At 42.5% G+C, this 12,867-nt stretch overlaps 1 protein-coding gene across 1 annotated transcript; it reads right to left on the bottom strand.

The window, feature by feature from the left end:
* Positions 1-6,374: 6,374 nt before the first annotated feature.
* Positions 6,375-7,073, bottom strand: LOC147537883 (uncharacterized). Its single transcript, XM_086642873.1, has one exon. The coding sequence runs from the start codon at positions 7,071-7,073 to the stop codon at positions 6,375-6,377; it is 699 nt and encodes a 232-aa protein (XP_086498999.1).
* Positions 7,074-12,867: the final 5,794 nt, after the last annotated feature.

Below are 12,867 nucleotides of genomic sequence, written 5' to 3'. Positions count from 1 at the left end.
GACAAGGCATGGAAGAGTCGAGAAGTGTAAGCACCAGACTATTCACGCCATGCAAGCTCAAGGATTGGGTGGTGCCAACCACCCGACTAGTCTACTCGTCGAACAAGACGATTGACATGTCGGAGAGAGAAAACCAAGACGCAAAAACCAGAGAGAGAAAGAAGGAGAAAAACCAAAAGACGAGACGACAAAACCAAACAACGAGAACTAGAACTGGAAGAGAAAGAGAGAGAGTGCAGTAATAACACAGGAACAAAAGGATATTAGAACAGACTTACCTTAAATGCAATCTTTGGCGTGAATGGGGAAGTCTCGGGAGAGCTGCGAACCTGCCTTGAATAATACCTCGATCTGATGCTCCACCAATGTTCTTGATGCCTTCTGGGGTTTGGTATTACTGCATGCAAAGCGTGATGAAGGTTCGGGAAGTTGTGCCGGTGGTGATTGGGGGTTGAGCTAATCAATGGGGTGGGGACAATGATTATCTATTGTCGAATATCAAGAGAAGATCCAATTTCCTTCAACAAAAAAAAGAGAAGATCCAATTAAGCTTTCCTAGGGGAAATCTGAGTAGGGATTGGGATTGAAATTAGGGTTTTGGAGAGTGGTTTCGGTTTTGTTGATTTAGAGATTTGGCAAAAAAAATAAAAATAGAGTTTGTTAGTTTTATTGTATTATTTTCAATTAGTTTGTATGTAGCCCAGTCTCCTTCTCAACCTTATTCTCTTTTGCATATATGTTATCTATAGATTTAGGTCTTAAACCCTTCTCTGCAATAGTGTAATCTTCCTGTCTGACTTTTATTATCTGCATTAGTATAATTTTATACGAATATTGCATGTTTTTTAGTTGTTTCATCTCTATCTTTCGGTTTGATCTAGTGGGTCTCTCCCTTGTGTGGGTCATAAGTATGGCTTCAATAGTAAATTCTAACACCAGTCTCTCTTGTCTTAGCTGGAATATTAGAGGCACCTCTACTTATATCTCTAAAAAAATATCTTCTTAGCCTCATTGCCTACAAACAACCAGGTATCATCTTCCTTTGAGAGACAAAGAACAAATCTTGTAACACTGCTAAACACATTCCTATTAGTACAACCTATGCCAGCCACTTTATAGATACATCCAACAGAGTTGGTGGGTTGGTCCTTTACTGGAAGCACTATTTAAAACTATAAATCATTCAATCTAACCCTAATATATACATGTAGAAATAGAATTTACGACCAATAACATGAACACTTATCTAACGGGCTTCTACGGCTGTCCTTATAATAAAAAATAAACTTCGCCCTTGGAAAATGCTAACAAACCTTAATATGAATTTTGACCACCCATGGTTGGTAATTAGTGACCTAAACAACATTCTCGATCCACATGAAAAGTGTGGTGGAAAGGACACGTCTAATTCTTCCGTCCCCAAAATATTAGACATCATCCAACAACTAGGTTTGGTTGATTTAGGTTTCCAGGGCAACCCGTTTACGTGGTCCAATCGTCAATAAGATGGAAACCTAATTCAAGAAAGATTGGATATAGCTCTCGTTAATGAATCGTGGCTTCCGTCCTTCCCCAACTCCAACCTAGCTTACTTAGACACTAGTGGATTGGATTACAACCCAATTTTCCTAAACACAATAAACATTAATCAACCGAAACCAAAACCGTTTAAATTTATAAGAACATGGAGGTCGCACCCGGACTGCCATGATTTCATAGCCAACAAATGGAATAGAAACAACCTTAATTCTCCTCAACATATTCAGACTGACTTATCTAATTTAGGCAAACATCTATTTAAATGGAACAAAGAAGTGTTCGGTAACCTAGGCTTGCAAATAAAAAACACCATAGCAGCTATTCAAATAACTAAAAATAGCAATAAACTTATTAATCTTAAAACTCGACTAGAAGAGCTTTATAGGCAACAGGAAAGTCTGTAGAAAGAAAAATCTCGTAATAACTTCATAACATTAGGGGACAAAAATACCAAATATTTCCACTCTCAAGTCATCAAGAGAAATCGTAGTAATCGCATTCTGGCAATTAAAGATCTTAATGAGAAATGGTAGGAGGACATCAATGATATTTTTAACATCTTCACTGACCACCTCTGCTGATGTCGAAAATTGGCTCTCGGTTAAATCAGCATGAAAAAGGGAGTTGATGCATGAAAGCCTCCGTTATGGTAGAATATTCTGTTTAGAGAGATGAGATTCCTCTGTTCAGCTATGCTTCTCTGCTCTGCTCCTCTTTTGTGCTCCCTGCTTCTTGCTCCAGCTCCTGACTCCTAGCTCCAGCTCCTGATTCCTTGCTCCTACTCGTCTGTTCCCAAAGGGGGGAAAACCTGCAAAGGGTTCAAAAACCGCTCCGACGCTCAAGACAGTCAGGTTGCTCTTTGCAGTAAAAGAATGAATATTGATTGATCCTTTTGGGGGGGGGGGCGAGTTATGAGAACTCTGAGTTTTGGGTGGTCTTTTTGGGAGAAGAGATCGTGTCCTGAGAAGGACGATGTGGGGGGCCTTTTATAGGCGATGTTAGGCCGACTATGATCAGTGGCGGTTGCCATCAAACCAACATAGAAGTTACCTCTTCTGCGTATCTAGGGTTTCTCTTCGAGTCTATCCTGGATCTTTGATAAGTGAAAGTTCCTAAGTTCAAGGATACTTTGTTGTTATCTTTGCCAGAGTGATAGACTCTAAAGGAGAAGTTTCCTCCTTTAGATACGTGGAGTCCAATCGGGATTAAACACTTCTAGATGTGTAACCGACTGAAATCTTTCTGGAAAGTCCGCGATTAAGTCATTAGGTTACGCAGCATTGATATCTTCCCAGTTTTGGGCGTAAGATACGGGCCGAACCTGTGGAGACCCCCCTTATTCCTTTAAAGATCCCAGGGCTGATCTGTCCATGCCAAGGGCGTTTTGTGCAGAGCTGGTTTCTTCTGGCTGACCTCCCTATTGTGGGAATGTGCGGTGGACCATCAGGGGTTTTAGCTGTCCTGATGCCTTAAGCCGAGCTGTTCCAAGAGACTTCTGGTCCGATCTTTGACTCTTCAGACGTTAGTCAACGCCTGGACATTTTATGCATCATCATGAGTCCCGCCACTCCTTCGTTGAAAGTAGAGAGACTAAGGAGTAGAAGTAACTCGTGTGTTTTACTTTGAAGGCCAGAAGTCGAAAGTTTTACCTATCCCAGAGCTGTATCGTAAAGCTCTTTGGGCCTTACCTGGACCGTGGCCGTTTGGTGAAGTTCTGTCTTACTGCCAGTACTCCAAAACTGATTGAGGTTCATCAATTGGAGATCTTCTTTGATTGAGTGTTAGCTTTGCTGAAGCTGCTCCGGCTGTGTTCTGACATGTGGCTTATTATTCCAGGGTACGTTTCGTCCTCTGTGTAAGTAATTAATTCCCTTCCATGCGTGATTTTGTGACGTCACAGATTTGATTTTCTGATCATGTGCTTCCGGCGCTGATCTTTTGGATCTTTTCACACGGCAACATGCTCTGCCGTTTGAGGACGCGTGGAACGTCGTGATTGGTGGACGAGGCACGTCTCCTTGAAATCCGCGGGAGCCTCTTTGGTTACCGCGATTCTCGAGCTGTTTGTACTTCCTAGTTATTATTCCGCTGAGTGTTTTCAAGGCGCGTCTGGTCTATTGCCTTTAATGCTTCTTATCTATTTCCGAGAGGTCTCTTGGTTATCCTCTCACTATAAATAACCTGCTCTTGCCTCCCAATTCTCTACTATAGAAAAGCTTGAAAAACATCTCGGTCGTTCTCTCCTTCTGCTGTTGCTTCATCATTTCTTCTTGTCTATTTTTCTAAGGCTCGAGATGAGGCCTCTGTTTAAGTTCCTGCCAAGCGTTTACTTTGACGAATGTTTCTTCATAATGGCCGTGATAAAGGATGGGTTTCTTCATAATGGCCGTTATAATTTTACGTGCTGTTATGTCTGAGCTCGAGGGGGGTGAGGTTTGCCAGTAGTTCCTCCCGCTTAGGTGTTCAGGACAAGGTGATGATGTCAAGAGGGTTCTTTTGTCCTCGGTTGTCTTCCGGTATTGTTTACGTTTCTGGGAAGGGATACCTGGTAAACTTTCATTTCCTCTTCAACCGAGACGTGTGATCGTTTTTTTTGTGGCTCACGTTTCTTGATTTTTTTTGCCCTTCAACTATTGGATTTTTGTAATTTCATCTGTAATAGACCCAAGTGCCAGTGGTGTTTTGGGTGCCTTTTTTTGTAATTTCTTCTGTAATAGTTCCTTCTTATGAATTAATAAAGAATTATCTTTTTCCTCTTTACTTTTGTGCTTCTCTTTATTTCCCACGTTTAGGTCTGTTAGTTCCCCATGACTACTCGTCGCGACTCTTCGTTGATCACGCCCCATTATCACGACCTTTCTGCCCTATAAATAGATGTTAAGGCAAGAATAACTTTTCTAAATCTCACCATGCCTCTCTTAATGGTTAGCGGAACTCTCCCTGGTAGTGACGTTAGGGTTGCCTTCTACATGGTTCTGAACCGTGATGAACTTTTCATTGAACACTTCTGCATGGAAGTGGCTGGCGAGGGTTTTGTTGAAGTCCTCCGTCCGCGTGATCTTATGGATGACAATCACCTTTCAACCCTCAGTTCCTCCAGGCCACTTTATCCTCTGGTTTATTCTCTGACTGGTACCACCAGCACTTCTGAACCTGCTCTTTTTTCTGCTGTGGGTTTTCTGGTTCGTCTCCGTGGGGGTGGTCGCCTTTTGGCCGTCATGATCAGGGTTTCGGTTCGTCTTCATCTTCTTCTTCCTCTGGTGAATGAGAGTTTTCTGCCAAACTGTATTTTCCTGTTGTCTTAAACATGTAATCAAAAAGTTAATGTAATTAGCCTTATAGTTACTAATGCAATTTTTCTTAGGCTTACTACGCATGCTCCGAATGATCGCTCCTGCATAACAAAGAAAAGTCAGACCTGTTCTATCATGACCTAGGCTTACTAATTCCCGATGTAGAAATAGAACCCAAGTTAGCCCTGTATAAAATTATTGAATATTTTATTAACCTGAGCTCTACCCCTGATTGTAGCTTGCGCTACCAGGGCTGGGTTCGTTGGCCTAAGCACAACTAATTTAGCTAGGACTTCTCTTTAGATCTCTGGTCGTGGCTTGAGCTTGGCTAGTTTAACTAGGACTTCTCTTGAGACCTCTGGTCGTGGCTTTCGCTTCCAGAGCTGGTTTTAGTAGCTTGAGCTTGACTAGTTTAACTGGGACTTCTCCTTAGACCTCTGGTCGTAGCTTTCGCTACCAGAGCTGGTTTCGTTGGCTTGAGCACAACTAGTTTAACTAAGACTTCTCCTTAGACCTCTGGTCGTAGCTTTTACTACCAGAGCTGGTTTCGTTGGCATGAGCACAACTAGTTTTGCTAGGATTTTTCCTTAAACCTCTGGTCGTACATTTCGCTACCAGAGTTGGTTTCGCCAGCTTGAGCTTGGCTAGTTTAACTAGGACTTCTCCTAGGACCTCTGGTCGTGGCTTTCGCTACCAGAGCTGGTTTTGTTGGCTTGAACACAACTAGTTTCGCTAGAACCTCTCCTTAAACCTCTGGTCGTAGCTTTCGCTACCAGAGCTGGTTTCGCCAGCTTAAGCTTGGCTAGTTTAACTAGGACTTCTCCTTAGATCTCTGGTCGTGGCTTGGGCTATAAGAGTTGGTTACGTCGGTGCAAGCACGACTAGTTTTCGCCGGGACTCCTCCCGTGCCCCTGGTCGTGGCCTTAGCTACCAGGGTTGTCTTCCTCATTCAAGCATGAATAGTTTCGCAAGGACTTCTCCTTATACCCCCGGTCACCTTCATCGGGGCGGTAGTTTAACTGGGACTTCTCCTTGGGGATTCACAAGGAGCACGTTTCACTCGAGTAAAGGGTTGAGTTTAACTGGGACTCCTCCTTGTGAGGCCTCGGGTCGCAGCCGTAGCTACCAGAGCTACCTCCTTTGCCGGCTTGAGCCGATCAGTGTAACTAGGACTTTTCCTTTGAACCATGGTGAGGGGTCGGTTTTTACTCGAGCAAAGTTCAGTTTAACTAGGACGTCTCCTTAGGGCCCTCGGTTGTCGCCGTAGCTACGGAGGCTATCGTGTCCCTGATCGTGGCTTTCGCTTAGTAGGGATGTTTAAATTAGAGCCCTTGGTCCCTGGTCGTGGCTTTCGCTGTCAGGGCTACCTACTCGATTCAGAGCGAGATGAGTTTAATTAGGACTCCTCCTTTTTATAGCATTTTGTGCTAAAAAATATTTTTATTTTTTAAGGTAAAATATGTAGCTAGTAATGCTACTTCTTTTGCCTAATGGCTTTATTCAAAAAGGAAAGATAGTAGGGGTAGTGATGACCTTAGTTTTTCAGCTCTGCATATCTGCCGTCGGGTCATCGTAGAACACTTTGTTTCCTCCAATGATGACTGGATTCACTTCTTCTTGTTCGCAGCCCTGGGCGGAGACGAGATAACATTCCCTGGCTATTTTCTGGTCTCCCCTGACCGTTCCGTTGAGATTGATTCCCGGAATTGGGAACTTCATCATAAGATGGTTCATGAAAACTATTGCTCCTGACTCCCTCAGGAAGTTTCTGCCCAGTATGATGTTATACGCATACATCTTATCGACGATCGCAAAGTTTAGCATTATTGCCTTTGCTGATTCTCCTTCGCCGATCAGCACTGGCAGGGTTGTTATTCCGTCTATTTCGACCTGATTGTCTCCGAATCCTGTCAAACAAGATTTATAAGATTTGAGATGGCGTTCGCTTACCCCGAGTTTCTGGAAGCATGTTCGACTCATGACCTCCGTGGAGCTCCCTGTATCGACTAGAATACGTCCTATCCTCCAATTGGCAACTACGACTGTTATCACCAGCGGATCTGCGTGTGGAGTTATTACCCCGACCAAATCGTCGTCTGTAAAGACAATGGGCGGAGTTTCCACGGAAGGCTTGATTAGGAAGACCGGCTGGTTCTTTGCTTCGTTGGTGTACCTGCGCTGTTCACCTTTGGTTGTTCCTCTGAGGGTAGGTCCTCCTGCTATGGTATTGATATTCCCCATTACTCCGGTGGGCCTCTCTGGACCTTTGTTTGCTTTTCTAGAAATGGGGCCCTGCCCGTTGATTTCGGATCCCGATCCTATTCCTGCTTTGTTTACCGACTTTTTGTTTCGATATTCGTAGGGTCGTTATTCTTGGTGGATGTACTTATCCAGTTCTCCTTTTCTTACCATATCCTCAATCAGATTCTTGAGGTGCCGACAATCGTCGGCCTTGTGGTCGTAGCCTCTATGAAAGGCACACCATGCAGTCATATCTCTGGATCTGAACTCTCCTCGGTCGTCATTAGGTTTAGGTAGTTCAGCCTTTCCTTTTGCAATCAGTATCTGCAAGATTTCCTCCCTTCCTTTCATTAGGGGGGTGTATGTTGCAAAGTCAGCCCTGGGCCTCCTGCCTCGCTCTCGTTCCTGGGGTAACCTGACTTTTTCCCTTTCTCTTTTTCGGGGGCGCTCACTTTCGTAAGGAATATTGGCCACCTCTTTCATCCGCAAATAATTCTCCTATGTTCAGATAAATTGTTGCAATCTTTATATTAGGTCTGCGAGGGTGCCTGGCTTTTTCCCCGAGATATCTTTGATTATGTCATCTTGTCTAAGACCTCTCTGTAGGGCAACAAAAGCAACGTTTGATTCTAGGTCGGGAACTTGAACCATAAGGTTGCGAAATCTCTGCCAGTAGCTCGCCAGCGTTTCGCTTTTTCCTTGTACTATGTTGAACAGTTCTTCGGTCCCTTTCTTGATACTTGTGCTTCCGCGGAAAGCCTCGCAAAAAGCTTGGGCGAGCTAGTCAAAAGACTTTATTGACCCCGGGGCTAGCGCTTGGTACCATGCCTGAGCTGGCCCTTTTAGGATGGTGGTGAATACCACACACCATATATTTCGGTTGGTCGTGCATAGATTCATCCTCGCAGCATAGTTGTTAATGAATACCCCTGGATCTTCCACGCCGTGATAGTGCTCCAGCGTGGGACACTTGAAGTTTGGCCGGTTTTTCGGATTCCAGTATTTCCCGGCAGAGAGGTGGTTGTCGAATTACAGTCCTTCCCCAGAGTTTGTCCTTCTCCTTTTATCTTGTTAGTTCCGTTACTTGGTGTATGAGCAACTCACATAGGGTGGGTCGTCCACACACCCCTCGCCTATCCCAGCATTCCTGAGGGTATAAGGTTCGTCTGGATTTTGCGCGCCTTCTTCCCTCAAGATACTCTCCAGACGCATCTGGTCGCCTGGTTGCAGAGTTAGGGCCCCAGGTGTGTACGTGTCTCCAGGCGAGAAGAGCCTTCTCGCGAATGTCTTGAGCACTTCCTTCCTCTAATTAGGTGTTGCGGCCCTCCTGGCTATCTCAGCCTTGCGGAGGCTTTCCTCTAATCATTTTGCGTCCTCGTCCCTTCGGAGGTATACAGACTTGAGTTGTTCAAGTTCTGCCGCGAGATCATCTGCGCTCCGGGATCTATGGGATGTCCCATGTGGAGTGTGCTCGTCTTCTAGCGCCAAATGCTGATGTCAAAAATTGGCTCCCGGTTAAATCAGCATGAAAAAGGGAGTTGATGCATGACAGCCTCCGTTATGATAGAATATTCTGTTTACAGAGGTGAGATTCCTCTGTTCAGCTCTGCTTCTCTGCTCCGCTTCTCTGCTCTCTGCTTCTTGCTCCAACTCCTGACTCCTAGCTCCAGCTCCTGATTCCTTGCTCCTGTTCGTCTGTCACATAGGGGGGAAAACCTGCAAAGGGTTCGAAAACCGCTCCGACGCTCAAGACAGTCAGGATGCTTTTTGTAGTAAAAGAATGAATATTGATTGATCCTTTTGGGGGGCGAGTTATGAGAACTCTAAGTTTTGGGTGATCTTTTTGGGAGAAGAGATCGTGTCCTGAGAAGGACGATATGGGGGGCCTTTTATAGGCGATGTTAGGCCGAATATGATCAGTGGCGGTGGCGAGGCGGTTGCCATTAAACCAATATAGAAGTTACCTCTTTTGGGTATCTAGGGTTTCTCTTCGAGTCTATCCCGGATCTTTGATAAGTGAAAGTTCCTAAATTCAAGGATACTTCGTTGTTATCTTTGCCAGAGTGATAGACTCTAAAGGAAAAGTTTCCTCCTTTATATACGTGGAGTCCAACCGGGCTTAAACACTTCTAGATGTGTAACCGACTGATATCTTTCTGGAAAGCCCGGGATTATGTCATTAGGTTGCGCAGCGCTGATATCGTCCCAGTTCTGGGCGTAAGATACGGGCCGAACCTGTGGAGACCCCCCTTATTTCTTTAGAGATCCCAGGGCTGATCTGTCCATGCCAAGGGCGTTTTGTGCAGAGCTGGTTTCTTCTGGCCGACCTCCCTGTTGTGGGAATGTCCGGTGGACCATCAGGGGTTTTAGCTATCCTGCTGCCTTAAGCCGAGCTGTTCCTAGAGACTTCTGGTCCGATCTTTGACTCTTCAGACGTTAGTCAACGCCTGAACATTTTATGCATCATCAACCTCCTCACTGTTAATACTACCTCCAATTGTAGTAGCTCTCGCACAATGCTAAATCTCTTCAACCCCATCATAACCCAATCTCAAAATACAGAAATGACAGCAATCCCGGACAGAGCAAAGATTGATCTTGCTATCCAGTGGCTGAAAAAGGATGCAGCTCCTGGTCCTGATGGCTATCCTCTTTTCTTCTTTCAGGCCTAACCGGGATACTGTCAATAAGGATATATACCAATTAGTTCAAAATTTCTTCCAAATAGCAGAACTTCTATCTGATACAAATCATACCCACATCTGTCTTATTCCCAAAACAGCTGTACCCCAATCCCCGGTGGGCTATAGACCTATTAGTCTGCTAAACACTACTTACAAAATTATCACTAAAATTCTAGTAGAGAGACTAAAAATCCACCTGAACCTAATCATCTCACCCTTCCAAGCAACTTATGTCCCAGGTAGACAAATATCTGATAACATCATAATGGGTCAAGAAATAATCCACTCTTTCAAAATAATGAAAGAAGCAAATGGATATTTTGGCCTGAAGCTAGACAAGTCTAAGGCTTATTATAGAATAAAATGGTCACTGTTTATTGAAATTATGCAAAAGCTAGGTTTTTCTGATCATTGGATCAACATGATTTCCAACTGCATCTCAACCTCCTCTATGTTTGTCCTTATTATTGGTCACCTTGGACCAATATTTCATCCTTCTAGAGGCATTAGGCAAGGGGACCCTCTGTCTCCATTCCTGTTCACTCTAGCCATGGAACGATTAAGCCGAATTCTTGTGTCCACTCTTGATGATGGAAAACTTTTATGGTTTCCCACTAATAACCCGAATCTAACCATCTCCCATCTTCTCTTTGCTTATGATTGCATCATTTTTGGAAAAAATTCTCTTGAGAATGTGCATAATCTAAATACCATGCTTAGCCTTTTCTGTTCGGCTTCTGGACAAACTATAAACTACAACAAATCAAATATATTTTACTCCAAAATTCACTTCCAAAATTTAAACGCATAATTATGAGAACTCTAAAAGTAAAATATGCTTCTACTTCGGAAAAATATCTTGCAATTCAGCTTTTCATTGGAGCCCAGAAAACTAAAATATTTTATAGTATTCTATATCAGATTAAGAATAAATTATTTAAATAGAACCACTCTTTCCTCTCACAGGTCGGTCGTACAGTAGTTGTCTCTGCTGTAGCGGCAGCCGTTCCCCGATATCAGATGCAATGTTTTGCCATTCCTAAAGGCATAAGCAAACGCACAACGACTTTGTAAAAATCCTTCTGGTAGGGAAAATCCAAAGACATTTGTACGAAAGGTTGGTCGTACATCTGACTTCCAAAAAAACTAGGAGGGCTAGGTATTCATCATCCTCATCTAGACAACACTGTCCTCCTAAGCAAGCTTGCATGGAGACTCAAGTCTGACCCAAATGCCATTTGGGTAAAATTTCTGAAAGCCAAATACTTTCCCCAAACTGACTCCCCTGGTCCGGCCAAGTCCCATCATTCATGGAATTGGAAGATAATTAGAAAGCACTATGATCTTATTGATAGTCATATCACATAGAAGGTGCACACGAGGGAAAATGTTAACATTTGGAAAGACAATTGGATCCCAGGAGTTAACCAACAAATTCAAAATACGAACAACTCAACCCTGAGTAGTGTATCTCAACTTATAAGTAATAACAGGTGGGACGATAGCATTCTTAGACAAAACTTCACTGACACCATAAGTAACCTCATCAAAGTTATTCCTATTCAACCTGAAGGAACCGATAAAATGAAATGAAATCTAACACAATCAGGAAATCATTCTGTCTTATCCATGTATCAACACCTGAGTTCAATCAACCAGTCTACTCCTCCTGAGGAAGTGAACTGGAATTTTATTTTGTCTACTCCCACCATCCCTCGAATTCGCTCTTCATTTGGAAAATATGCACTAAAGCACTTCCAGTTCGTCAACGTATAGGTAAGTATATTGGTGATATTTTTAATTGTCCAAACTGTACAGAAATAAAAACTATTGAACACACTCTTTTGTACTGCCCCATAGCGAAAAACATTTGGTTTCACTTTAATATTATCTCGACTAATATCCCCTCTCTATCTGAATGGATTCTATTGTGGCAAAATCCGGATCAACTTAGTAATACTGCGAAAAATCTTCACTTTGTTACAATTTTATGGCATATATGGAAAACCAGGTGTGATCACTGCTTTCAGCAAACTTTATACAATGTTAGCACTATTTTAGATCTTATTAAAACGTTTCCCAGGATTAGTACTTCTCAGTCAAAAGCTCCCCTTGCGACTGTAGCCAAATGGCAACCTCCACCCCATCCTTTCATTAGAATCAATGTCGATGCATCTTTTGTGAATGTTGAACAACTCATAGGTACCAGTTTCGTTGTACATGACTCTCAATCCAAATTAGTCTTTGCTAATGTGCATATTGCTAGAGCCAGAAACAGTGAGGAAAGCGGGGCATTAGCCATTCTCAACAGTCTTATTTGGGCGAAAGAAAATAATCACATGCAGATCATAATTGAAAGCGACAACATCAACTTGATTAAACACCTAAATAACCCAGGCATCAAGTGTAATGACAACCAATGGTGCATATTCGCAGTATAAGAAACATCAAGCGTGATCTTCAGCAGGTTAAATTTAGTCACATCAAAAGAAATGCTAATACTCAAGCAGACAAACTCGCTAAATGGACTAGAAGGAGAAATCTAAAGTGTGGAGTTGTATTCCCTATTTTCTTTTACATATGTATTGTAATGTCACTTTGAAGGCTTAGTTTTTAATATATTTATCTTTCACAAAAAAAAAAAACTAAAAGGAAACTGACATGCAGGCCTACCAATAATTTTCTTTGTTGTCATGAATCCCCTTCTCTTTAACTCCAAATTTGATTGGAGCGTTAGGTCATTCTTCCTAGTAGAAAATCAAATAGTAAAGTATGTCGAAATCAATTGTTTGGAGAAATTTTGATGCAGTGTAAGTTAATAATAAAGTACAAATATAAGTTAACAAAAAAATGGTCAAATAGACAACTAAGGAGAATTCTAATGTTCTATACGTGGCTATTGTTTTTAGATATTCCTTCTCTTCAATGACTAAGATTAACAACCAATGGCTCGTGCTCCCAACAGGGCTTCCAAATCTCAATTATGTGTGTGTGATGTACGTGAACTTTTGATTTCAATTTTTAACTCTAAATTATTAATTTCAAATATAAAATTAAATTTGATATTATTCTAGACAGATAGAGAATTTTGAAAGATAAAAATAAAAAAA

This window comes from Eschscholzia californica, unplaced genomic scaffold, assembly GCF_041429995.1.
Source record: "Eschscholzia californica isolate CP2 unplaced genomic scaffold, dmEscCali1.0.p SCAF_5, whole genome shotgun sequence".
In the NCBI taxonomy this organism is placed as follows: Eukaryota; Viridiplantae; Streptophyta; class Magnoliopsida; order Ranunculales; family Papaveraceae; genus Eschscholzia; species Eschscholzia californica.
The sequence above is the reverse complement of the archived record's forward strand: the minus strand, read 5'-3'. Positions and strand labels throughout refer to the sequence as shown.

Excerpts from the sequence above, each read along its gene's own strand:
- LOC147537883 (XM_086642873.1), bottom strand. The coding sequence starts at position 7,073 with ATGGGGAATATCAATACCATAGCAGGAGGACCTACCCTCAGAGGAACA.